At 34.4% G+C, this 26,311-nt stretch overlaps 12 protein-coding genes across 12 annotated transcripts; 5 read left to right on the forward strand and 7 right to left on the reverse strand.

Moving 5' to 3' along the window:
• Positions 1-324: 324 nt before the first annotated feature.
• RO3G_16601 (uncharacterized protein) lies at positions 325-885 on the forward strand (the record flags this gene model as incomplete). Its single annotated transcript, XM_067671185.1, has 1 exon — positions 325-885. The coding sequence occupies one exon, from the start codon at positions 325-327 to the stop codon at positions 883-885; it is 561 nt and encodes a 186-aa protein (XP_067527286.1).
• Positions 886-3,693: 2,808 nt separating this feature from the next.
• On the reverse strand, positions 3,694-4,176 carry RO3G_16602 (uncharacterized protein; the record flags this gene model as incomplete). Its single annotated transcript, XM_067671186.1, has 1 exon — positions 3,694-4,176. The coding sequence occupies one exon, from the start codon at positions 4,174-4,176 to the stop codon at positions 3,694-3,696; it is 483 nt and encodes a 160-aa protein (XP_067527287.1).
• A 336-nt stretch (positions 4,177-4,512) lies between these two features.
• On the reverse strand, positions 4,513-4,779 carry RO3G_16603 (uncharacterized protein; the record flags this gene model as incomplete). Its single annotated transcript, XM_067671187.1, has 1 exon — positions 4,513-4,779. The coding sequence occupies one exon, from the start codon at positions 4,777-4,779 to the stop codon at positions 4,513-4,515; it is 267 nt and encodes an 88-aa protein (XP_067527288.1).
• A 2,173-nt stretch (positions 4,780-6,952) lies between these two features.
• RO3G_16604 (uncharacterized protein) lies at positions 6,953-8,343 on the reverse strand (the record flags this gene model as incomplete). Its single annotated transcript, XM_067671188.1, has 3 exons — positions 6,953-7,731; positions 7,785-7,811; positions 7,980-8,343. The coding sequence occupies 3 exons, from the start codon at positions 8,341-8,343 to the stop codon at positions 6,953-6,955; spliced, it is 1,170 nt and encodes a 389-aa protein (XP_067527289.1).
• A 1,643-nt stretch (positions 8,344-9,986) lies between these two features.
• Positions 9,987-10,274, reverse strand: RO3G_16605 (uncharacterized protein; the record flags this gene model as incomplete). The annotated part of the gene is made up of 1 exon (XM_067671189.1): positions 9,987-10,274. The coding sequence occupies one exon, from the start codon at positions 10,272-10,274 to the stop codon at positions 9,987-9,989; it is 288 nt and encodes a 95-aa protein (XP_067527290.1).
• Positions 10,275-10,683: 409 nt separating this feature from the next.
• Positions 10,684-11,253, reverse strand: RO3G_16606 (uncharacterized protein; the record flags this gene model as incomplete). The annotated part of the gene is made up of 1 exon (XM_067671190.1): positions 10,684-11,253. One exon carries the CDS (start codon positions 11,251-11,253, stop codon positions 10,684-10,686), a length of 570 nt encoding a protein of 189 aa, XP_067527291.1.
• A 334-nt stretch (positions 11,254-11,587) lies between these two features.
• On the reverse strand, positions 11,588-13,591 carry RO3G_16607 (uncharacterized protein; the record flags this gene model as incomplete). The annotated part of the gene is made up of 3 exons (XM_067671191.1): positions 11,588-12,515; positions 12,662-13,183; positions 13,236-13,591. 3 exons carry the CDS (start codon positions 13,589-13,591, stop codon positions 11,588-11,590), a joined length of 1,806 nt encoding a protein of 601 aa, XP_067527292.1.
• A 1,283-nt stretch (positions 13,592-14,874) lies between these two features.
• Positions 14,875-16,265, forward strand: RO3G_16608 (uncharacterized protein; the record flags this gene model as incomplete). Its single annotated transcript, XM_067671192.1, has 3 exons — positions 14,875-15,238; positions 15,407-15,433; positions 15,487-16,265. 3 exons carry the CDS (start codon positions 14,875-14,877, stop codon positions 16,263-16,265), a joined length of 1,170 nt encoding a protein of 389 aa, XP_067527293.1.
• A 2,173-nt stretch (positions 16,266-18,438) lies between these two features.
• On the forward strand, positions 18,439-18,705 carry RO3G_16609 (uncharacterized protein; the record flags this gene model as incomplete). Its single annotated transcript, XM_067671193.1, has 1 exon — positions 18,439-18,705. The coding sequence occupies one exon, from the start codon at positions 18,439-18,441 to the stop codon at positions 18,703-18,705; it is 267 nt and encodes an 88-aa protein (XP_067527294.1).
• A 336-nt stretch (positions 18,706-19,041) lies between these two features.
• Positions 19,042-19,524, forward strand: RO3G_16610 (uncharacterized protein; the record flags this gene model as incomplete). Its single annotated transcript, XM_067671194.1, has 1 exon — positions 19,042-19,524. One exon carries the CDS (start codon positions 19,042-19,044, stop codon positions 19,522-19,524), a length of 483 nt encoding a protein of 160 aa, XP_067527295.1.
• A 2,808-nt stretch (positions 19,525-22,332) lies between these two features.
• Positions 22,333-22,893, reverse strand: RO3G_16611 (uncharacterized protein; the record flags this gene model as incomplete). The annotated part of the gene is made up of 1 exon (XM_067671195.1): positions 22,333-22,893. One exon carries the CDS (start codon positions 22,891-22,893, stop codon positions 22,333-22,335), a length of 561 nt encoding a protein of 186 aa, XP_067527296.1.
• A 2,345-nt stretch (positions 22,894-25,238) lies between these two features.
• On the forward strand, positions 25,239-26,283 carry RO3G_16612 (uncharacterized protein; the record flags this gene model as incomplete). Its single annotated transcript, XM_067671196.1, has 2 exons — positions 25,239-25,523; positions 25,585-26,283. 2 exons carry the CDS (start codon positions 25,239-25,241, stop codon positions 26,281-26,283), a joined length of 984 nt encoding a protein of 327 aa, XP_067527297.1.
• Positions 26,284-26,311: the final 28 nt, after the last annotated feature.

Consider the following 26,311-nt stretch of genomic DNA (forward strand, 5'->3'; position numbering starts at 1 on the left):
TGAAGTAAAGGACAGGAATTCACCAATCACATTGACCGCTGAATCTCGAGATTCTATTGGCTCTTGTATTACCTGAAACACATTGACATTTTACGTAAAAAATACAGCAATTTATATAATTTATATAATTTATATAAATCACAGTAACAGACCAGACCTGGAATCGAATTACTAATATTTATCATATTACAAATTCATTAGAGCAAAGAGAAAGGAGGAAAAGAAAAGAAAATATATATAAACCAAGTGTCTTTTGCTTCTTTCATCAAAATCCATCTACTTTTTTTTTATATATACTACAAGAAAAAAAAAAAAAAAATTAAAATGAAGGAAGCTCTTATTATCGTCGATGTTCAAAATGACTACTTTCCTGGTGGAAGACTTCCTACTGACAGCCCAGTAGAAACCGCTCAAGCCATTGCTCGATTGATGGAAAAGTTTAGAAGAGAAAACAAGGAAGTTGTTCATGTTGTCCATCATTCTACAGAAGAGTTACTCAGTCGTCTGAGATTCCTTGAAGCAGGCACATCTGGTGCAGAGATCCATGAGAGTGTCAAGCCACTGGCTAACGAAAAGATCTTTACCAAGAGCGAAATGAGCTCATTCATAGGCACCAACTTGAAGGAGTATCTCGAAAGCAAGGGCATCGATACTATTATTGTTGTGGGCATGATGATCCATAACTGCGTCAACTCGACTGTTTACTCTGGTAGTCATCGAGGCTTCAAGTGCATTGTTGTCGATGAAGCTGTCAACACATTCGATCAACCCTACGATGGTAGAATCATCAAGGCCAAGCAAATCAAGGAAGCCTTCCTTGCTGGTATTGAATTCGCTTATGCCAAGGTCAAGAAGGTGGATGATATCTTGAACAACAACTATTAGATCTATTAGATGCTTATAGCTTTAGTATAAATAAAACGTATCTTTAGAGTCCATCTATTGTTTGCTTTGCTTTTTGATTTCGCATTGCTTGACATCGGCTATAACCGCCTTCGTGATGATTGGTGTTGAATTGACCTGTCAATTTGTATCAGAGAGGGTTTCTTGATTGATTTTAATTCTTTGCTTTCTAAGCTTATTTATCAGCGATTACCTTGTATTTTATAGCTTTTAGTTCTTTTTTGAAAAAAAGAAAAAAGACAGCGATTAAGGTTCTTTACTGGAATAAATAAAGATGTGTAATAATAAGTATGATTTATAAAAATATGAATACTTTTATATGATAATAAAATAGATAATCATTCTGGCACATACACAAAAAAAGTTTTATTAACCCTTTTTTTTTTTTTTTTTTTTACAAGATAAATATTGTCGTATCCCAACATACTTTAAACATGCTTCATATTCAATTTATAAAAAATCAGAGTAGTGAATGCTTTACAAAGGTTTATTACAGTCTTTTCTCTATTATTCGGTCATAACTAATTTCACTCCTTTAACTCAATACGAGTTGTTTTAATATAGCTCCTGATGAAATGAGACATAAATGAAAAATGGATCTACTTAAGAAACAATTGTAAACAGTCCATTTGCATAACCAGGAACAGGTCTTCATATTAAAATTTATTTATACTAGATCTACAGCTATAGTTAATTAAAGTATATTGAAAAGAATTTAATTGAACCTTCATGAAAAGAATATAAATATCAAATAGAGTAATATTAAATAAAAATAGAAATTTTTAAGTCTCGTTGAATTTTATATCTTTTTATTCTTACGAGATAACACAAATATGATATATATACAATCATAAGCTTTTTGTTTTAAAAGCAAATATACTGACTTTGTTAAAGTAACACATGCTGTATAGTATCCTTTCATGCTTTATTTGATTCAAAAATTTTATTTGTAAGTGTACATCCCATCTCTTTGAACTAAATAAATCGTTCCTTCTGATGACTTAATACCTTTTAATTAGGACACGTTTTACGATTAATATGTCACTGATTTTCAGCTAGTGTGTCTTATCTTTTGGTATTATTACAGTTTGCTGGATGTTACAATTAGGATTCATGTAATTTCTGACGTCAATATCCTCTTCGTATGAATGTGCCAGTTCACCAAAAGCTTTCAACTTTTGGTTTTTCTCATCTAGCTGGTGACGATGATATCTTTCTTTAAGTTTACTGAGCCTAACATAAAATAAGCTCAGATTCTAGAATGTTATAATACTAGAAGGAGATAGGTATAATCAGTTCAAATTATTTTTCCAAAACCAAGTTTGTCTTCAACAGCTGTTATATGCATATTGCGGCAAGTGGATTCTTTCTAACACTTACAGTAAATTATATCCTTTTCACTTGTTAGTACATTGATACTAAATCTAATAATTTCAATGTAGGTTTTAAGAATATTGGTCGTCGATTGCCTATTTGAATATTCATGTCAAGAAAAATAAAAAGAAAGTAATATGGTTTATGATAGATTTCTTCATTGATCATTTCATCTGATTTCACAGTGAAATGGTATTAAAGTCTTTAGCTAAATTAATCGATGTTCTTTATCTCAAATGAAAGTATTTACGAAACCAGTTACAAAAAATATGATTTGTTAACTGTTCTAATCTACTGAGTAGTGTTATAAGAAGTAAAATTAACTCAATATTATCAGTAATGTAATAAAGGTTGCTTTTATAAGATAAGCATAGAAAAAGCTAGACAGAAGCTAATGCATATATCGTCTTGCGAAACTTTTATAGAATTTAGCACTTTTGTTAAATTATAGCGAGGTAGGAACTTTCAACCTGGTACTCCTTCCCGTTGCATGATTGAAGGATACGCAGAATATCAATAGCTGCACAGAAATATCTTTGGTTTCTGAGATTCACCTTAACATTTTTTGAAGTGCAATAAAAAAAAAAAAAAAAAAAAAAACTGAATGTATAATACAAATGTCCATACGCAGAGAAAAAGAGTCCCACGGGTCATGATGTTAGGCTATTCATTAAAAACGTTATTAAAAAAGAAAATATATATACTAAATCATATCTTTTATTAAATAAAAATCGTCTTGCATCAAATCCCATTTTTTCGATATTGTTTGTATAATGAATATATTCTATATTTTAAAAACAGATATAGATAATGTGCCACCAAGCTTAAACCTGAAAATTTTTAATTTTGTTTCAATTTTTTTTTTTTTTTTGACATCGTGGACATGATGAGGTGTATTTTTTTTTAGACAGCTCATGGCATTTAGTGTAGACGTTGCTCATTTCCTGAAATTAGAAGGATTTAATGACGCTTTTTTCTTAAAAAAAAAAGCCTAATTTTAATGATATTTATTGTTAACTATACCAAATCTGAAGGCAGACTTTTCTGTGAGACAAATACTTTTTCTCGACAAACTTTTTCACCTTTTGAACAACTTCTCTGCCATCAGTACATCGACTATAAGCTTCAATAAAATCCATTGATCTCCTAAAATACCTACGTATATGTGCTAGATCGCCGGCTTTATCCAAAAAGGAATTGATATTTTCCTCAAGAGACTTAAAGGAGTAATCGCATTTCAAGCGAGCTTCTCTTTTTGCTGCACCCCAGTACATTTCGATCCAATTGCATTCGCAATGGTATTTAGGATACAGCTCAAAGTCGTGGCCAGAGTTTATGATCACCTCCTCCAAAGCAGACTTTTGATTTTTAAAATCAGGACAATTCTCTAAAAAATGGAGAGCGCAACAAATTGGATTAATTCGATCTTGAGCCCCAAAAATGTAACTTCCATTTCTTGCCTTCCAGATCATGTCCAATCCATAGACTTTTTTCCTCCAAAGTTTTTCTTATTCCCTTGAAATAATGTACTTTTTTTGTTTTCAAGTTGCCCTTCTTATCCCTTAACTTGATCTCTTTTTCATCGTAGAAGGATTGGACTTCCTCCATATCTGTGGATCTTGAGATATATACAGTATCTCGGAACTGGAATTTCTCACTCAATGGCCAAGGCTTTTCATTGAGAGTCATTCGGCTGGCGACCAAAGCATCATCAGCAAAAGCACCATGATTGGAGCTGTTATCAAAAAGAAAAACAGCTACACAATTAGGGTGAAGTGCTTCGAAAAGGCCGATTGCATCTTCTTTTAACTGCTCAACCATGTATTTTGAAGTCCACCATCCATCTCTTGCAGTACCTGCCTTGAACAGCTTTCTTGAAGACCACTTTTGAATCTTCATTGTTCCATGGCAAGGGCATTGAAACTCACTCACCATGATAGATAGCCCAGGACCCTTTTTTCTGATGTAATTTTCTCCATCAGTTAACTACATATCGTTCTTACCATCATTTGCGTAGAAAGTACTTTCATCGTGCGTAACGAACACGCACTTTCTCTCGCCTTCTGGTAATGCATTTGGCTCCAATACATCTTCCTCAGTTTCTCCAGAGTAAAAATCCATTTTTTCCATATATTTGAGCATCCTCTTCGACCAAATGTTTCTATACTCGACCACATCTTCGCGTTCGTGACCATCGAAGTAAATGGTTTTTTTGTTCTTTCTATAGACATAACCCTATTCATGGAGATAGTTACTGAGTGTGCTTTCAGGAACAGGTTGCATTATTACGCCCAATTTGGATGGGATAACTACTTCATCAATGAATTTTTTAATGGTAACCAAGGAACATTCAGCAGGCTTCATTCCACGTATTTCTTCGAGAACCATTTCCTTGATATCGGCATCATTAAGAAAAGACTTTCTTTTTGAATGAACACCTTGTCGATGTCTCGATAACACCCCTTGACTCAAATATTCTTTAGCCCATTTTACGATAGCCATGGTACGATACGCAACGTTGTTGTCTGCTCAATGAATTCTAGCTGCCTCACAAGAAGTCAAAGTAATAGGAATACCCTCAATTCTCTTAATAAAGTAAGTATAAATCGAAGACTATTACATAAAACTGTATCTCTCGATCGTGTTTTCTTTATCCTTCGAGTTCATCGCAGGTTTCATATACATTTGAAGTTTTGAAAGCATTTCTTGGATTCTCAAAAGTTGTATTTCATTCTTTGACAATAGATACAAATCCAAAACTCTCGAGTTTGCCCTTATCATTAACAGATTTAGCTTCTTTTTCTCGTCTCCAGCGTGTTGATCTAGAGGTTTTCGAATAAGACAAAGGTCTGTTTCGCTTTACATTATTATTAAGCAAAACATTGTTGGTTGATATGCTGATTGTAGGATCAGCATTACGCATTTCAGTTATGTTGCTTAATTCTATAAGCTCAGAATCGCTCATGTCCTAGTCTTGATCTCTTAAATGAGGGACAAATTGGTTCGTCTCATTTCTATGTTTTTTAAGATAAGCTCGTTTTCTAGCGTTAAGTGAAGGCATAGTTTTAGAGTATGAATAAGGGAGAAGAGGCACCTATGTTATAGTACGGGCTCTTTCATATTGATTACGTAATATGTGCCTGTCATTTTTCTCTGTCCTGTACCATACGGTATTAAAAAAATTTGTTTCAAAATATGTCTTCCCTTAAGGACTGCCAGCTAAAATTTTGAAATACCGCATGTTTTCAAATGATATAAAAAAAATATTATTAATAAAAATAACAATCTAATCCATAAGAAATGTTCAGAAAAGTTTATATAATAATTGTTATGGCTTTGTTTTATTGTTGGGTTATTTGTGGAAAAGTTTATAGCTTTTGAAAATTGTCAAAAAATTTTCAGGTTTAAGCTTGGTAGCACGTTAATAATAGAGTTCATTTACATAAGATGGATAGAAGCATGATATTCTTTTTTTTTTTTAAAAAAAAAAAAGATACTCTTTAATTTCAAACACATCGTTATATCCTATTAATGACACAAAAAAGATAATATTCATGCCGATTTCAATCGCAGCTTTTTATTACTTTATATACAAATACAGGCACCTTACTTGGCTCTTTTTTACTTGTTTACTTAAATACACAACATTAGATATGGTCTCTAATACGCGAATTCTTTTCATCAAGGCTCCTGACTGTTTTCCCAAACCTGATTAACATATGTAATCAAAGAATGTACTACTGATTTAGACGCTTCTCTTCGAAAGGATGAATTTAATTTGAAGTTATACGTCTTGTCTATTTTTCTTGCATACGTGTTCATATAAGAGACCACTCTATTGAATCCTTTAATTCCACTTTTGACATGAACAATTCTATGTCAGATGCCATGATGGGTGTTGTTTAATTCAATCATCCTAATTACAGTTTCAATTATCTTGTTCATGGTCATATATCTTGTAGTTCATTTGAAGAGCATACTTTAATCAACACTAAATGTACTAAAAGCTCTTACATGATCTATAATAACTCCAAGTAAAATGAAACTCTTAAATCTAAAATAAAGAAAGGTTTGAGTGGAGCAGACATCACTACAAAGTACATAAAAAACGTTTTTTACTAGTAAATCCTTTTTAAGCTTGGCAACAATCAATGATTATATTTATTAAAATACTATTATACTGTCTCTCGAAATGAAATATCTAAAGTCTCTGAAGGCACAGTTTCTATAAATCATGACATATTAATATACCTGTTTAATATAGCAGTATTTTTAGATTTTTTTTTTTTTTTTTTAAAAATGATAAGCAATTATAAAATTTTGCTCTTACTCTATCAGACATTTTTTTTTCTTTTTCTTTCTTGCTTTATATTAATAAAATATTTTACTTAGACTGAAGGATTTGATGTACTGAGCATGTGCTGCTTGGCAATTATAAAAAACTTGAAACAATTATATATATATATTTTTTAAAAAAAAAGCAGCTGAATTATGATTTTGTTTGCTAAATAAATTTGACTGTAAGATAAAAGATTTTATTATTGTTTTTAAAAAAATAATTTATTCTTTAAATACAGAATTCTATGCTAATTTAAATTCAAATCCAACCATTGGGAATTGGTTTACACTTTTAGAAACAGATGATCATATTTATGCTATTTTCCAGTATGTATAATTATAAATGCTTTGAATTAGGCCGCCTTTTCGCAATTGAATCAAATCCAGCAAAAAAATTAGCAAATATGGCAAAGATAGAAGCCGCCAAACATCCATACCATATACGGGTATAATCATGCATCTTATCATAGACTACACCAGCGACATATGCCCCCAAAAAGGATGCGATTTGATGCCCAACAAAAGCAAGGGAAGAGAGTGTACCTAAATACTTTTGACCAAATGAATCGCCAATGAATTTTGTAGTAACGGGAACAGTTGATAACAAAACTGGACCAAACAAGACAGAGAAGATAACTGTGGTTGTAACAGAGTTAGGTATAAACACGATGATAATGATCAAGATAGCTCTCACGAAAAAAATTCCCATCAACACAAACCGAGGTTCTATGATGCTTGAGAGATATCCTGCAATGATAGTGCCAATCATGGAACCTAGACCGATAATAGAGATGGTCCAGGCGGCTAAGGAAGAGCTAATGCCTTGACCTTGTAGGTAGGCTGGGAAATGTGTCACCAAGAAGGCCACATGAAATCCGCAGACAGAGAATCCTAATGTGATAAGGATAAAGACAGGTGATGAAAGCGCTTCCACAATAGCAGTCTTGATGTCCGGAGCTGAATTATCCTCTATTATTTCTTGTTCTTGTGCAATTTTTTTACTATCTACGACTGCCAATTGTTCTTCTAATTTATCTTTTTCAAAAATGAGTTGAGATTTCGGAGGAATTGTTTGTAAAAGATAGGCTAAAGGCGCAAATGCTACCATTATAGCACCTAGAAAAAAATTAGAAAAATTTTACATAAAATACAATTTAGCTTATTGTTACCAAGAACAATGAACGACATCTTCCATCCTATGTAAGTAATCATGGCCCTTACAATAGGCAAAAAGCAACCTTGACCAAAACTCCCAAACGATGCCACAATACCAAACGCAATACTCTGGTGCTTAGAGCTCCTAGGAAACCGTCTACCAATACTAGCCAGAATAATGGGAAACGAATTACCCCCTGTGCTTATACCAATCATAGCACCCATACCAAAAATAAACAATCCTGATAAACTACTGGAGGCATAGAGTAAAAAGCAACCAACAGCATAGAGGATGCAAGCTACAAATATAGTCTTTCCAAATCCCACCTTTTCCTCTGCAAAGTAGACAATGAATGGTTGTGAAAATCCCCAAAGAAGTTGTAGTAATGCTGCTGCGATTGAAAACGTAGAACGATCCCAACCTGTTTCTTGAGTGACTGGAATAAGATAAACGCCAAATGTTTGACGTATACCAAATGACATCCATAACATTGCACAACCAGCAATACAGGATACTAAGGGAGATTCTATCATTCTTTGAAGAAATGGCTTCAATGCTTGGCTTGTCATCATAATGCGAAAAAGGCTATCAAAAAAAGGATGTCTGAGCGCCCTTATTCTCCAATAATGGAGTTTAAATAAAAATTTGATTCAGTTACCGCCGATTACCAATAACGATATCACTTCAAATAATTGTAATAAAATTACGTGAAATTACGAAAAGTCGCTTGAAAGCCAGAATTAGATATTTGTTATTGTTCCTCTGTTGAACAAATGTTTTTCCACACAAAGCACCTTTAATGTCCTACCCAATGACCATAAATGTCTGACAATCAGTCATAACAGTTGAAACATCATTAAATTAATCTTTTCACTCTTCTACAAACCACTCATGCAGTTTTATGTACTTTATCGATCACTCACATTACAGTGAATGTTGTTTTATATATACAGAAAAAAATAGAGATTTAATTTATAAAGAATGGGAGGTTTTTTTTTATTTAAAATAATATAATAACAACAATATACAATATTTCATTACTTATAGTGCTTTAGACATATGCTTGACTTATCTAATATCACCAAAGCAGCAGGGTATAATTTAAAGATATACCAGTTAATCTCAAGAAACTCGAAGAGATTTCTGTGAAAAAAAGAAAAAAAACCCAAAACCCCAAGATTCAAGGACTTAAGCATTCAAAGCAAAAGAAAAAATATCGGTGTTTAAGAACCAGAGAAAGAAAAATAACGTTTGTATCAGCAAGTGAAGAAAGAGGCAGTAATAATCCAGTAGAATAGATTTCATATAGACCATTTAAAGTGTCAAGGAAGCATTCAATATGACTTTGTTTATAAAAAAATTTCTTCAAAGTTCTTTATTCTCCTTATTTCCGCTTTTAAAAATAATATGAATACAAAGAATACACAAGACAAAAAGGAAAATTTTAGAACCACTCAAATGTAAGTTTATAACACATCTAATAACTAAATCTAAAATTCTCTTTTTTCTTTTTTCAAAAAAAGAACTAAAAGCTATAAAATACAAAGCAATCGCTGATAAATAAGTTTAGAAAGCAAAGAATTAAAACCAATCAAAAAACCCTTTTCTGATACAGTCACACCAAATAAATCTTCGGACAAAATATTGAAACAAAAAATTTGCTAATTAGACCTGAAGAACAAAATAGAAAATGTTATTATGCTAGAATCTTCTTGAACCTTTATTTCATAGCGAATTCAAAGATATATAAAGGAATAAAAGCAAATTATTATACTATTAATCGAATTTGAGCTCGGTCAAAGAATAAAGTAAAGAAGGGAGGGAAAGTCTAAAGATAAGATATAAAGTAAATAACCAGGAAATTGAAGGGTGGGTATAATAACATTTCCTATTTTGTTCTTCAAGTCTAATTAGCAATTCTAGGTCGAAAGAATTTCTTGAGACCGTCAGAACAAAATAGGAAATGTTATTATGCTAATCCAGAGTCTAAAAGGAGTCAGAAGCATCAAAAAATTCGACTTGACTTGACAGAACCGTAGATGTAAAATCAACTTGTGCCATTTGATTTCTCTGGTAATGACGAACAAAAGTATCCGATGAAGCCCAGTTGCCAAGAGCCACAATGCTTTCCTGTGGAATACCTAGATCCAATGCACGAGAGGAAGCCAACGACCGAATAGAGACCCAAGATTCATTGGTGCACAGAGAGATAAATTCACGATGAAACCACGTAGATATAGTCGACGCAGATAATGGCTGATGCATATTGTTGGACTTGACGAGCTTGTAGAGCCGGATGATCTCGGAGTGCTTTAAAGCATTGAACAGGACATAATTCGAAATCCTCCGTATGTGGGTGAACCGTGAAAGGCTTGATGATACGACGCTTACCGCGAGTTTCTTTCGGTGCGACCACTTGAAAATGAAGACGACCATTATCCAGTATGGAACATGACGCAAAGGGGATACGACCCAAGTCTGAGGGACGGAGAAAGGCAGCCATTGCCAGGAGAAAAACCAATTTTTGCTGTAACAACTTGACCGTAGTAGATGTTCTGGAGGCAATAGAACTAGCGTAAGACAAAGCCGGAGAGACATCAATAGTTGGACGGTGGATTGATACGGGTAGTACCTGCTTAGCGATAGTGTCTAAATAAGAGTTAATAAGAGTATCTTCACTAATACTTGTAGAAAGGTCGTGTAAATGAGCCACCGCAGTTCGTAAATTCTTGAGTGTGGAGGCCTGTAGATTATGCTCTTGACGCATGTCCGCCAAAAAATTCACCAGTTCCGAAGGAATAAAAGCCGTATAAGAAACGTTATGCTGTGTAGCCCAAGCCAGAAAACGTAGTTGATTTTTGCGATAGAGCCTGTTAGTGCCATTATTAACCAACCGCTGAGCCAAGAGATCCTCAACCGCTTTGTGCATTGAGGTTTTGTCGTACTAGTTTGTTCCTGATAATTTCCACACGGAGAGCATCCAGTTTTGCGGTAGTAACGGGTGAGGGGTCCTGGGTGATGTCGTTTGAACCAATTGTGGAGGTAGCAGCCAAGGATCCGTCAGGGCCAGACGTTGTACCAGGGGAAACCATAACGCGCTGGGCCAGTATGGCTCCACTAGAGTCACCAGAGGAAGTCGTTCTTGAATGATCTTGCAAAGAACCCGAGTAATCAAATTCCAAGGAGGATTGATGAATGGATGCGGAAACATCTTCCACGGGATGGTAAACGTATCCGTATGGATAGCGTAAGGATCCGGAATCCACGAGATGTACTTTGGTAACAATCTGGTCGTTCGGTCTGCGAATAGGTCCACAGAGTACGGGCCCCACATCTGACTGATTTGTTGAAAAATTGCTGGTTTGATCATCCATAGGTTCTTGAAGTATTGGCGACGCGACTCGAAATCTGCCACTTTGTTGTGAATGCCTTGAATGTGTTGGGCCTGTAGCATAATGTTGTTCTCCAAGCACCATGTCCATACTTGAGTCGCTAAAGTCATAAGAGGAAGAGAACGAGTGCCACCTTGTTTGTTGATGTATGTCATACTGGCTGTATTGTCTGTTCGTATTAGAACCGTCGTATTCCTGAGAGTTGGAAATGTCTGTAAAGCCAGATATGCTGCCTTGAGTTCTCTCCAGTTGATGGATTGTTGAGCCTCTTCGGGTCTCCAATATCCATGAGTTCGATGATTCCTCCAACTGCATCCCAACTGGTGTTGCTGGCATCTACATGCACAGATTCTGATGGAGCTGTGGGCAGAAACGAGCGGCCATTCCAAAGCTTGAGGTTGCCGTACCACCATTGTAGTTCCTGTTAACTCTCTTGATCTAACGACACTGGGAGATCCCAGTCCTTGTCCATATGTACCGTTTGATTCTTGTGGTATAACAAACGACGAGTGTACAGGCGTGGCGGAAATATGGCGAAGGTGGTTGCTTGAATCCTCATGGTAACACTGTGAATGACTCGAAGGGTTTGTCTCCGTGGATGATCCAATATTTGTTTGATAGATCTGCGAAGATCCCTCAACTCCTTCAACGGTAGAGAAGCCGTCATTGTTTTGGTATTCAATACAAAGCTGAGGTGTTCCAGTTGCTGAGTTGGAGTCAAGGCCGATTTCTTGAAGTTGATTAACCAGCCTAGTTGTTGAAGTAGGTTCACCACTATCTGTGCTTGTTGTATAGCCAATTGCTTTGTATTTGCAGCTAAAATCCAGTCGTATAAATAAGCCGAAATCCGGTAGCCTTGAGAGCGAAAGTGTTCTAGTATGGGCCTGTAAACTTTGCTGAAGACAAATGGACTGGTAGACAAACCAAAGGCGGCCGTACAGTACTGGTAAACTTGATCTTTCCATTTGAGCCATAAGAATCTCCTCAATTCTGGATGGAGACCTACATGTAGAAATGCATCGGACAAATCGATTGAGACCAAGTAGTCGTTTGGATTGATCATTAGCGCTACTTCCCTGATAGTTTCCATTTTGAAATGAGGGGCATCCAGATATTGATTCAGGCGTTTGAGGTTGAAAACCGATCGAATACCGCTATCTTTCTTGGGGATGACAAACATCGAGCTGTAGAAGCCAGATGTCGTGCGAACTTCCGCATCGGAGACGGGCTCTATTGCCTGTTTGGACAGTAGATCTTGGATAGCTTGATCGATCAATGGTATCTGCTCGTTGCCAAAAGGTTGGATAGCTGATGGTGTTGTTGCTGTTGGTGGAAGTGTGTGGGATTGAATTCTGTAACCGTGTTGAATTGTAGTGTTTACGAATGAGTTGATTGAAATTGCTTGCCATTTTTGATGAAATTTGCTGAGCCGACCGCCTACTGGGTCGGTTGTTGTGGGTGTTGATACAAGTGATGATGTTGGAGTTGTTGGATTTACTGACGAAAAGGGTTGGTGTTCTTCCTGCTGTTGTCTTTGTTGGTACGAAAGTTGCTGTTTCGGAAATTGTTGGAACTGTTGTTGCTGTTGCTGTTGTTGCTGTTGTAGTTGTAGTTGTAGTTGCTGTTGATGTTGATGTTGTTGGGGAAACCACCCTGCTCTGAGGGTGGGCCTGCCCAAAAAAACTGCTGATTTGGACCGCTCGAGAAAGAGCCAGAGGAACTAGATTTGCCATTTGGAAAACGACGGCGTTGACGTTTGTTGATTGTAGCTTCCCGAGTGTCCTTACGTGCTGCCGTTTGTTGAATCAGGGTGTTCTGGAATTCGTCTAATGGAAGGGTATAACTGAACTCATTCCCAGTTTTCAACGAAAAGGAAGGATTAACCGCACGGAGAGCAATGTTATTGCGAGTATGTGTCATAGATGCACCAACATGCAATAAAAGTTTGCGGACGTCTCGAAGCATTATACAATAGCGTTCCAAATTAGGGTTGCCTGCTTCAGATGGGACCAGTTCATGACTGAGAATGTCAAGAGGACGGAAATACAGCTGACAATAGATATTATAACTACTTGAGAGAGTTGTCCTCATAACGTTGGCCTTTGTTCATCATTCGTTCAGCTGATGGAATAATAGCCGGGGCCTTATAGTCTAAATGAGCCATAGGAGGATAGTATTCAATAATTGTTTTGCGTTCCGAGTCAGAGGGTAGGGCCGAAGTGTGTAGTGGAGCATTAAGATTCATTAATTCTGTAAGACCCTCTGAAGGAGACCAGTCGTAATGGGGTCGAGTACCCATTGAGTGTAATGGGAGAGGAGCAGTGTCATCCGCTGACTGCATAGGAGTAGTAGTAGCACCATTGAGTTGTTCTTGTAAAACAGCAACCTGCTGTTGCATCATGTGAAATTGTTCTTCCATAGAGGACATTGAAATATTAAATGTAAGCTTTTTGACAGAAAGAAATATTGTAAATAAGCTGGTAATGACCGAGCTCAAATTCGATTAATAGTATAATAATTTGCTTTTATTCCTTTATATATCTTTGAATTCGCTATGAAATAAAGGTTCAAGAAGATTCTAGCATAATAACATTTTCTATTTTGTTCTTCAGGTCTAATTAGCAAATTTTTTGTTTCAATATTTTGTCCGAAGATTTATTTGGTGTGACTGTATCAGAAAAGGGTTTTTTGATTGGTTTTAATTCTTTGCTTTCTAAACTTATTTATCAGCGATTGCTTTGTATTTTATAGCTTTTAGTTCTTTTTTTGAAAAAAGAAAAAAGAGAATTTTAGATTTAGTTATTAGATGTGTTATAAACTTACATTTGAGTGGTTCTAAAATTTTCCTTTTTGTCTTGTGTATTCTTTGTATTCATATTATTTTTAAAAGCGGAAATAAGGAGAATAAAGAACTTTGAAGAAATTTTTTTATAAACAAAGTCATATTGAATGCTTCCTTGACACTTTAAATGGTCTATATGAAATCTATTCTACTGGATTATTACTGCCTCTTTCTTCACTTGCTGATACAAACGTTATTTTTCTTTCTCTGGTTCTTAAACACCGATATTTTTTCTTTTGCTTTGAATGCTTAAGTCCTTGAATCTTGGGGTTTTGGGTTTTTTTTCTTTTTTTCACAGAAATCTCTTCGAGTTTCTTGAGATTAACTGGTATATCTTTAAATTATACCCTGCTGCTTTGGTGATATTAGATAAGTCAAGCATATGTCTAAAGCACTATAAGTAATGAAATATTGTATATTGTTGTTATTATATTATTTTAAATAAAAAAAAACCTCCCATTCTTTATAAATTAAATCTCTATTTTTTTCTGTATATATAAAACAACATTCACTGTAATGTGAGTGATCGATAAAGTACATAAAACTGCATGAGTGGTTTGTAGAAGAGTGAAAAGATTAATTTAATGATGTTTCAACTGTTATGACTGATTGTCAGACATTTATGGTCATTGGGTAGGACATTAAAGGTGCTTTGTGTGGAAAAACATTTGTTCAACAGAGGAACAATAACAAATATCTAATTCTGGCTTTCAAGCGACTTTTCGTAATTTCACGTAATTTTATTACAATTATTTGAAGTGATATCGTTATTGGTAATCGGCGGTAACTGAATCAAATTTTTATTTAAACTCCATTATTGGAGAATAAGGGCGCTCAGACATCCTTTTTTTGATAGCCTTTTTCGCATTATGATGACAAGCCAAGCATTGAAGCCATTTCTTCAAAGAATGATAGAATCTCCCTTAGTATCCTGTATTGCTGGTTGTGCAATGTTATGGATGTCATTTGGTATACGTCAAACATTTGGCGTTTATCTTATTCCAGTCACTCAAGAAACAGGTTGGGATCGTTCTACGTTTTCAATCGCAGCAGCATTACTACAACTTCTTTGGGGATTTTCACAACCATTCATTGTCTACTTTGCAGAGGAAAAGGTGGGATTTGGAAAGACTATATTTGTAGCTTGCATCCTCTATGCTGTTGGTTGCTTTTTACTCTATGCCTCCAGTAGTTTATCAGGATTGTTTATTTTTGGTATGGGTGCTATGATTGGTATAAGCACAGGGGGTAATTCGTTTCCCATTATTCTGGCTAGTATTGGTAGACGGTTTCCTAGGAGCTCTAAGCACCAGAGTATTGCGTTTGGTATTGTGGCATCGTTTGGGAGTTTTGGTCAAGGTTGCTTTTTGCCTATTGTAAGGGCCATGATTACTTACATAGGATGGAAGATGTCGTTCATTGTTCTTGGTAACAATAAGCTAAATTGTATTTTATGTAAAATTTTTCTAATTTTTTTCTAGGTGCTATAATGGTAGCATTTGCGCCTTTAGCCTATCTTTTACAAACAATTCCTCCGAAATCTCAACTCATTTTTGAAAAAGATAAATTAGAAGAACAATTGGCAGTCGTAGATAGTAAAAAAATTGCACAAGAACAAGAAATAATAGAGGATAATTCAGCTCCGGACATCAAGACTGCTATTGTGGAAGCGCTTTCATCACCTGTCTTTATCCTTATCACATTAGGATTCTCTGTCTGCGGATTTCATGTGGCCTTCTTGGTGACACATTTCCCAGCCTACCTACAAGGTCAAGGCATTAGCTCTTCCTTAGCCGCCTGGACCATCTCTATTATCGGTCTAGGTTCCATGATTGGCACTATCATTGCAGGATATCTCTCAAGCATCATAGAACCTCGGTTTGTGTTGATGGGAATTTTTTTCGTGAGAGCTATCTTGATCATTATCATCGTGTTTATACCTAACTCTGTTACAACCACAGTTATCTTCTCTGTCTTGTTTGGTCCAGTTTTGTTATCAACTGTTCCCGTTACTACAAAATTCATTGGCGATTCATTTGGTCAAAAGTATTTAGGTACACTCTCTTCCCTTGCTTTTGTTGGGCATCAAATCGCATCCTTTTTGGGGGCATATGTCGCTGGTGTAGTCTATGATAAGATGCATGATTATACCCGTATATGGTATGGATGTTTGGCGGCTTCTATCTTTGCCATATTTGCTAATTTTTTTGCTGGATTTGATTCAATTGCGAAAAGGCGGCCTAATTCAAAGCATTTATAATTATACATACTGGAAAATAGCATAAATATGATCATCTGTTTCTAAAAGTGTAAACCAATTCCCAATGGTTGGATTTGAATTTAAATTAGCATAGAATTCTGTATTTAAAGAATAAATTATTTTTTTAAAAACAATAATAAAATCTTTTATCTTACAGTCAAATTTATTTAGCAAACAAAATCATAATTCAGCTGCTTTTTTTTTAAAAAATATATATATATAATTGTTTCAAGTTTTTTATAATTGCCAAGCAGCACATGCTCAGTACATCAAATCCTTCAGTCTAAGTAAAATATTTTATTAATATAAAGCAAGAAAGAAAAAGAAAAAAAAATGTCTGATAGAGTAAGAGCAAAATTTTATAATTGCTTATCATTTTTAAAAAAAAAAAAAAAAAATCTAAAAATACTGCTATATTAAACAGGTATATTAATATGTCATGATTTATAGAAACTGTGCCTTCAGAGACTTTAGATATTTCATTTCGAGAGACAGTATAATAGTATTTTAATAAATATAATCATTGATTGTTGCCAAGCTTAAAAAGGATTTACTAGTAAAAAACGTTTTTTATGTACTTTGTAGTGATGTCTGCTCCACTCAAACCTTTCTTTATTTTAGATTTAAGAGTTTCATTTTACTTGGAGTTATTATAGATCATGTAAGAGCTTTTAGTACATTTAGTGTTGATTAAAGTATGCTCTTCAAATGAACTACAAGATATATGACCATGAACAAGATAATTGAAACTGTAATTAGGATGATTGAATTAAACAACACCCATCATGGCATCTGACATAGAATTGTTCATGTCAAAAGTGGAATTAAAGGATTCAATAGAGTGGTCTCTTATATGAACACGTATGCAAGAAAAATAGACAAGACGTATAACTTCAAATTAAATTCATCCTTTCGAAGAGAAGCGTCTAAATCAGTAGTACATTCTTTGATTACATATGTTAATCAGGTTTGGGAAAACAGTCAGGAGCCTTGATGAAAAGAATTCGCGTATTAGAGACCATATCTAATGTTGTGTATTTAAGTAAACAAGTAAAAAAGAGCCAAGTAAGGTGCCTGTATTTGTATATAAAGTAATAAAAAGCTGCGATTGAAATCGGCATGAATATTATCTTTTTTGTGTCATTAATAGGATATAACGATGTGTTTGAAATTAAAGAGTATCTTTTTTTTTTTTAAAAAAAAAAAAGAATATCATGCTTCTATCCATCTTATGTAAATGAACTCTATTATTAACGTGCTACCAAGCTTAAACCTGAAAATTTTTTGACAATTTTCAAAAGCTATAAACTTTTCCACAAATAACCCAACAATAAAACAAAGCCATAACAATTATTATATAAACTTTTCTGAACATTTCTTATGGATTAGATTGTTATTTTTATTAATAATATTTTTTTTATATCATTTGAAAACATGCGGTATTTCAAAATTTTAGCTGGCAGTCCTTAAGGGAAGACATATTTTGAAACAAATTTTTTTAATACCGTATGGTACAGGACAGAGAAAAATGACAGGCACATATTACGTAATCAATATGAAAGAGCCCGTACTATAACATAGGTGCCTCTTCTCCCTTATTCATACTCTAAAACTATGCCTTCACTTAACGCTAGAAAACGAGCTTATCTTAAAAAACATAGAAATGAGACGAACCAATTTGTCCCTCATTTAAGAGATCAAGACTAGGACATGAGCGATTCTGAGCTTATAGAATTAAGCAACATAACTGAAATGCGTAATGCTGATCCTACAATCAGCATATCAACCAACAATGTTTTGCTTAATAATAATGTAAAGCGAAACAGACCTTTGTCTTATTCGAAAACCTCTAGATCAACACGCTGGAGACGAGAAAAAGAAGCTAAATCTGTTAATGATAAGGGCAAACTCGAGAGTTTTGGATTTGTATCTATTGTCAAAGAATGAAATACAACTTTTGAGAATCCAAGAAATGCTTTCAAAACTTCAAATGTATATGAAACCTGCGATGAACTCGAAGGATAAAGAAAACACGATCGAGAGATACAGTTTTATGTAATAGTCTTCGATTTATACTTACTTTATTAAGAGAATTGAGGGTATTCCTATTACTTTGACTTCTTGTGAGGCAGCTAGAATTCATTGAGCAGACAACAACGTTGCGTATCGTACCATGGCTATCGTAAAATGGGCTAAAGAATATTTGAGTCAAGGGGTGTTATCGAGACATCGACAAGGTGTTCATTCAAAAAGAAAGTCTTTTCTTAATGATGCCGATATCAAGGAAATGGTTCTCGAAGAAATACGTGGAATGAAGCCTGCTGAATGTTCCTTGGTTACCATTAAAAAATTCATTGATGAAGTAGTTATCCCATCCAAATTGGGCGTAATAATGCAACCTGTTCCTGAAAGCACACTCAGTAACTATCTCCATGAATAGGGTTATGTCTATAGAAAGAACAAAAAAACCATTTACTTCGATGGTCACGAACGCGAAGATGTGGTCGAGTATAGAAACATTTGGTCGAAGAGGATGCTCAAATATATGGAAAAAATGGATTTTTACTCTGGAGAAACTGAGGAAGATGTATTGGAGCCAAATGCATTACCAGAAGGCGAGAGAAAGTGCGTGTTCGTTACGCACGATGAAAGTACTTTCTACGCAAATGATGGTAAGAACGATATGTAGTTAACTGATGGAGAAAATTACATCAGAAAAAAGGGTCCTGGGCTATCTATCATGGTGAGTGAGTTTCAATGCCCTTGCCATGGAACAATGAAGATTCAAAAGTGGTCTTCAAGAAAGCTGTTCAAGGCAGGTACTGCAAGAGATGGATGGTGGACTTCAAAATACATGGTTGAGCAGTTAAAAGAAGATGCAATCGGCCTTTTCGAAGCACTTCACCCTAATTGTGTAGCTGTTTTTCTTTTTGATAACAGCTCCAATCATGGTGCTTTTGCTGATGATGCTTTGGTCGCCAGCCGAATGACTCTCAATGAAAAGCCTTGGCCATTGAGTGAGAAATTCCAGTTCCGAGATACTGTATATATCTCAAGATCCACAGATATGGAGGAAGTCCAATCCTTCTACGATGAAAAAGAGATCAAGTTAAGGGATAAGAAGGGCAACTTGAAAACAAAAAAAGTACATTATTTCAAGGGAATAAGAAAAACTTTGGAGGAAAAAAGTCTATGGATTGGACATGATCTGGAAGGCAAGAAATGGAAGTTACATTTTTGGGGCTCAAGATCGAATTAATCCAATTTGTTGCGCTCTCCATTTTTTAGAGAATTGTCCTGATTTTAAAAATCAAAAGTCTGCTTTGGAGGAGGTGATCATAAACTCTGGCCACGACTTTGAGCTGTATCCTAAATACCATTGCGAATGCAATTGGATCGAAATGTACTGGGGTGCAGCAAAAAGAGAAGCTCGCTTGAAATGCGATTACTCCTTTAAGTCTCTTGAGGAAAATATCAATTCCTTTTTGGATAAAGCCGGCGATCTAGCACATATACGTAGGTATTTTAGGAGATCAATGGATTTTATTGAAGCTTATAGTCGATGTACTGATGGCAGAGAAGTTGTTCAAAAGGTGAAAAAGTTTGTCGAGAAAAAGTATTTGTCTCACAGAAAAGTCTGCCTTCAGATTTGGTATAGTTAACAATAAATATCATTAAAATTAGGCTTTTTTTTTTAAGAAAAAAGCGTCATTAAATCCTTCTAATTTCAGGAAATGAGCAACGTCTACACTAAATGCCATGAGCTGTCTAAAAAAAAATACACCTCATCATGTCCACGATGTCAAAAAAAAAAAAAAAATTGAAACAAAATTAAAAATTTTCAGGTTTAAGCTTGGTGGCACATTATCTATATCTGTTTTTAAAATATAGAATATATTCATTATACAAACAATATCGAAAAAATGGGATTTGATGCAAGACGATTTTTATTTAATAAAAGATATGATTTAGTATATATATTTTCTTTTTTAATAACGTTTTTAATGAATAGCCTAACATCATGACCCGTGGGACTCTTTTTCTCTGCGTATGGACATTTGTATTATACATTCAGTTTTTTTTTTTTTTTTTTTTTTTATTGCACTTCAAAAAATGTTAAGGTGAATCTCAGAAACCAAAGATATTTCTGTGCAGCTATTGATATTCTGCGTATCCTTCAATCATGCAACGGGAAGGAGTACCAGGTTGAAAGTTCCTACCTCGCTATAATTTAACAAAAGTGCTAAATTCTATAAAAGTTTCGCAAGACGATATATGCATTAGCTTCTGTCTAGCTTTTTCTATGCTTATCTTATAAAAGCAACCTTTATTACATTACTGATAATATTGAGTTAATTTTACTTCTTATAACACTACTCAGTAGATTAGAACAGTTAACAAATCATATTTTTTGTAACTGGTTTCGTAAATACTTTCATTTGAGATAAAGAACATCGATTAATTTAGCTAAAGACTTTAATACCATTTCACTGTGAAATCAGATGAAATGATCAATGAAGAAATCTATCATAAACCATATTACTTTCTTTTTATTTTTCTTGACATGAATATTCAAATAGGCAATCGACGACCAATATTCTTAAAACCTACATTGAAATTATTAGATTTAGTATCAATGTACTAACAAGTGAAAAGGATATAATTTACTGTAAGTGTTAGAAAGAATCCACTTGCCGCAATATGCATATAACAGCTGTTGAAGACAAACTTGGTTTTGGAAAAATAATTTGAACTGATTATACCTATCTCCTTCTAGTATTATAACATTCTAGAATCTGAGCTTATTTTATGTTAGGCTCAGTAAACTTAAAGAAAGATATCATCGTCACCAGCTAGATGAGAAAAACCAAAAGTTGAAAGCTTTTGGTGAACTGGCACATTCATACGAAGAGGATATTGACGTCAGAAATTACATGAATCCTAATTGTAACATCCAGCAAACTGTAATAATACCAAAAGATAAGACACACTAGCTGAAAATCAGTGACATATTAATCGTAAAACGTGTCCTAATTAAAAGGTATTAAGTCATCAGAAGGAACGATTTATTTAGTTCAAAGAGATGGGATGTACACTTACAAATAAAATTTTTGAATCAAATAAAGCATGAAAGGATACTATACAGCATGTGTTACTTTAACAAAGTCAGTATATTTGCTTTTAAAACAAAAAGCTTATGATTGTATATATATCATATTTGTGTTATCTCGTAAGAATAAAAAGATATAAAATTCAACGAGACTTAAAAATTTCTATTTTTATTTAATATTACTCTATTTGATATTTATATTCTTTTCATGAAGGTTCAATTAAATTCTTTTCAATATACTTTAATTAACTATAGCTGTAGATCTAGTATAAATAAATTTTAATATGAAGACCTGTTCCTGGTTATGCAAATGGACTGTTTACAATTGTTTCTTAAGTAGATCCATTTTTCATTTATGTCTCATTTCATCAGGAGCTATATTAAAACAACTCGTATTGAGTTAAAGGAGTGAAATTAGTTATGACCGAATAATAGAGAAAAGACTGTAATAAACCTTTGTAAAGCATTCACTACTCTGATTTTTTATAAATTGAATATGAAGCATGTTTAAAGTATGTTGGGATACGACAATATTTATCTTGTAAAAAAAAAAAAAAAAAAAAGGGTTAATAAAACTTTTTTTGTGTATGTGCCAGAATGATTATCTATTTTATTATCATATAAAAGTATTCATATTTTTATAAATCATACTTATTATTACACATCTTTATTTATTCCAGTAAAGAACCTTAATCGCTGTCTTTTTTCTTTTTTTCAAAAAAGAACTAAAAGCTATAAAATACAAGGTAATCGCTGATAAATAAGCTTAGAAAGCAAAGAATTAAAATCAATCAAGAAACCCTCTCTGATACAAATTGACAGGTCAATTCAACACCAATCATCACGAAGGCGGTTATAGCCGATGTCAAGCAATGCGAAATCAAAAAGCAAAGCAAACAATAGATGGACTCTAAAGATACGTTTTATTTATACTAAAGCTATAAGCATCTAATAGATCTAATAGTTGTTGTTCAAGATATCATCCACCTTCTTGACCTTGGCATAAGCGAATTCAATACCAGCAAGGAAGGCTTCCTTGATTTGCTTGGCCTTGATGATTCTACCATCGTAGGGTTGATCGAATGTGTTGACAGCTTCATCGACAACAATGCACTTGAAGCCTCGATGACTACCAGAGTAAACAGTCGAGTTGACGCAGTTATGGATCATCATGCCCACAACAATAATAGTATCGATGCCCTTGCTTTCGAGATACTCCTTCAAGTTGGTGCCTATGAATGAGCTCATTTCGCTCTTGGTAAAGATCTTTTCGTTAGCCAGTGGCTTGACACTCTCATGGATCTCTGCACCAGATGTGCCTGCTTCAAGGAATCTCAGACGACTGAGTAACTCTTCTGTAGAATGATGGACAACATGAACAACTTCCTTGTTTTCTCTTCTAAACTTTTCCATCAATCGAGCAATGGCTTGAGCGGTTTCTACTGGGCTGTCAGTAGGAAGTCTTCCACCAGGAAAGTAGTCATTTTGAACATCGACGATAATAAGAGCTTCCTTCATTTTAATTTTTTTTTTTTTTTTCTTGTAGTATATATAAAAAAAAAGTAGATGGATTTTGATGAAAGAAGCAAAAGACACTTGGTTTATATATATTTTCTTTTCTTTTCCTCCTTTCTCTTTGCTCTAATGAATTTGTAATATGATAAATATTAGTAATTCGATTCCAGGTCTGGTCTGTTACTGTGATTTATATAAATTATATAAATTATATAAATTGCTGTATTTTTTACGTAAAATGTCAATGTGTTTCAGGTAATACAAGAGCCAATAGAATCTCGAGATTCAGCGGTCAATGTGATTGGTGAATTCCTGTCCTTTACTTCACAGCTTCTGTGGTCAGTCCCTTGAAGGTTAGCTTGGCAATGGCTTTGCTTTACAATTTCTATTTTTTTTTTTTTTTTTTTTTTTTTTTTTTTATGTATGCTTCTTTTTTTTATTCTCTACTTATCATCTTGCAAGGTCGATAGCTTTGGATTTTTTTAAGCATCTCCTTCTTTTCTATAGTTGTCTTTTTTGATTTAAGGCACGTTCAGTGCAGATGATCCAGTCTCTGTCGGGCATGTTCATGGCATCAGTGTTGGTAGCTTGGACGGTCATACTTTAAAGCATACTTCAAGATGTCATCAGATAGTTTCAGTCGAGCGAATTGTAAATTGGACGCTGCTTATGGTAAGTTCGCTTTCAACACAAGTGTTGTAAAACGCCATGGCCGCTTCAACAGTAGAGAAATTTAGCACTTTTTCATGTATTTGCTCTTCTTGCTTTTGGAAGGCTTTTTGTACAAATCATTACTTTTATGGAAAAGGAGTTTATCAATATGTGGTGCGTCTCTTTTTTTTTTTGTTTATAAAAAAGCAATCTTTAAAAAGTCCCAATGGATGGCAGTTTTTATATGCTTTTTTTTAAGAGTTAATTTGTGTCTCTTATCTTTAACGACAAATCAAGCAATGAATGAAGTGTCTTAACATCATTGACAGTAGCTACTTTTATTAGGAACAATTTTCGTATCATAAAAATGTAGTTCCTCTTTCGTTTGACTGTGAAGCTTCATTTTGTTTTGACGATAAAGTGTGGGTTAATTAATGCCAACTGGTATCCTGATCAAACCTACAATGGGTCAAGAGAATAATGTTGCTGATCATCATCTGAATTAAAATGATCATGATTGATTGCAACCATACTGAAATATCCGCTATTCACAATGCCTTTAGTGAATCAAGTAGTCTGTCATTGTGCTATTGTGATATCAAGAAAGTATGGATAAAGTGCATTATGGACAACAAGAAGCCTGTGAGGAACAAAAATTTAGCATTTCTGCAGTTTTGTTCTTGAAGTTAGGGAGATGCTTGACGGTTTTGAAATAAAAGCTTTTATGATTTATTATGAACAACATCCATATTGATGTTGCTGATATGCTTCAGAACGATGTTAAATAGCGAGACTATTAGCCTGTTTATCGACATCCTTACTCTCCACTCATAAACCCTACAGGAGAGCAGCTGTCAAACATCAGATCTGTTTGAGGAACCAAAGATAGCTACACATAGTACTTTAGGAAGCTGTGTCAAGGAGACTTCTCACAAGGTATCTCCTCATGATTTCAATGGTTAGATCAAGCCCCCTGCAATTTTTGTCCACTTGAACAGAAAACTAAATCCTCAAAGATAAAAAGCATACACAAAGACGTAATAGATGATGCATGAAAGAAACTGAAAGACATGAATATTAAAACGTTACTTGCGAATAGCAGGCATCTTTCTGATGACTAAAGCTAGCAAAGGAGAAGCACAAGTTTCAGTTTCTTTTTTGCGACATTATTAAAATTTGAAAATTGACAAATTAAGGTCCGACTTTATCATTCTATCAAAAACAGAGATGCTCTATGTTTTTAGGAATAAAGATAGTACTGATTTGTCGCTTTTACGTATTGATTGTATTATGAAATGTATAAAATGCGACATATTTCAAGAGAGAGTGTAAATGTTTTTAAAGTTTTATGGAGTTTGAAATATGAATTAACGTCATTTATTTTGTCTTTTTTTTTTTTTTTTTTTTCCTGTGTCCATTTTATTTTCTTCTTGCGCAATTGTTTCTTGCTCCGTCTTCATCTATAATTTCAAGCTAGAAAGAAAAGTACAAGAAACTTTGCATAGTCTTTTACTGTTGTAATGTGTAATAGCATTTATGCCTAAATCGCCTGATTAAAATTTGACTTTTTATTGGTCGAATTTAAGTTTTTTTTTTTTGAACAAAGAGCAGCATTACTAAATCAAAGTCACTTTTTATTCTTTCATCTTCCTTTTTTTCACACATCTACACAAGCATACACACAAGCATATATATACATGGATAACACAATTTCTGAAATTATATCAAATGTTGATCTTTCTTCTTTGAAAGATAACCCTCAAGCACAAGCTATGCTTATGGCTTTTTTATCTTCTACTAATAATAATAATGAAAGTGAGAGTGATAAGCAATCAGCTAGTTCTCCTGCCTCATCCGAAACAACGTCGGTTGGTCAAGAGGTAGAGAAACGTAAATTCGATTCTATAGAAAGCGCTCAGAATCAAACGGAAGCTGCTTTAAGAAGAGTGGGCAGAAAGCCAGTGACAAGTGAAGATGAGGATGTAAGAAGAGAAAAAAAAAAAAAAAAAAAAAAAAAAAAACTTACACAGGATGCTGTACTAGTCTGATGACCCTAAAAACAAAAGAAAAGCACAAAACAGAGCAGCCCAAAGAGCCTTTAGGGAAAGAAAAGAAAACCATGTTCGACTGTTGGAAGAACGAGTGAAGGAATTGGAAAAGTCGAGTGCTGAAAAGAGCACGGAGCTTCAACTGGAGAATAAGATGTTGAAGGAGATGATTACCAAGTTACAGACCGAGAATGCCACCCTTTTGTCTTCCTTCAGTTATCCCTTATCGGCCAACCCATCTGTTGAAGAAAGACCTCAAAAGATCGCCAGAGCGAGTTCACCTCAGTTTGACAGTTTCAGTAGCACGGCATCGACCTCATCGACCACACCCGAGACAAGCAACCTGAACGACCTCTTGTCCTTTGATGCAGGCCTGCCATCCCACACGCTATTGGATCATTCGGAGTTACTGGGTGGTACGAACGACCTGGATGGTCTCTTCACAGTCGATCCTAAACAATTTGACTTGTTTTATACATTGGATCAACCTGTGCCTAAAATTGAACAGGATCATGTCCACAACAGTCCAGAGAAAGTGGTCGAAGTCTGGGAAAAGTTTAAGAATCATCCTCGATTTGAAGAATTCGATTTGGATAATTTGTGTGATGAAATGAAAAAGAAGGCGCAGTGTACTGACTTTGATCACACTCAGGAATTAGCAAAGACGGTGAATGAGCACTATCCTATCAATTAATTTTTTTTTATTTTATTTTTTCATTAAA

The sequence above is a fragment of the Rhizopus delemar genome, genomic scaffold (genome assembly GCF_000149305.1).
Source record: "Rhizopus delemar RA 99-880 supercont3.21 genomic scaffold, whole genome shotgun sequence".
NCBI lineage: Eukaryota > Fungi > Mucoromycota > Mucoromycetes > Mucorales > Rhizopodaceae > Rhizopus > Rhizopus delemar.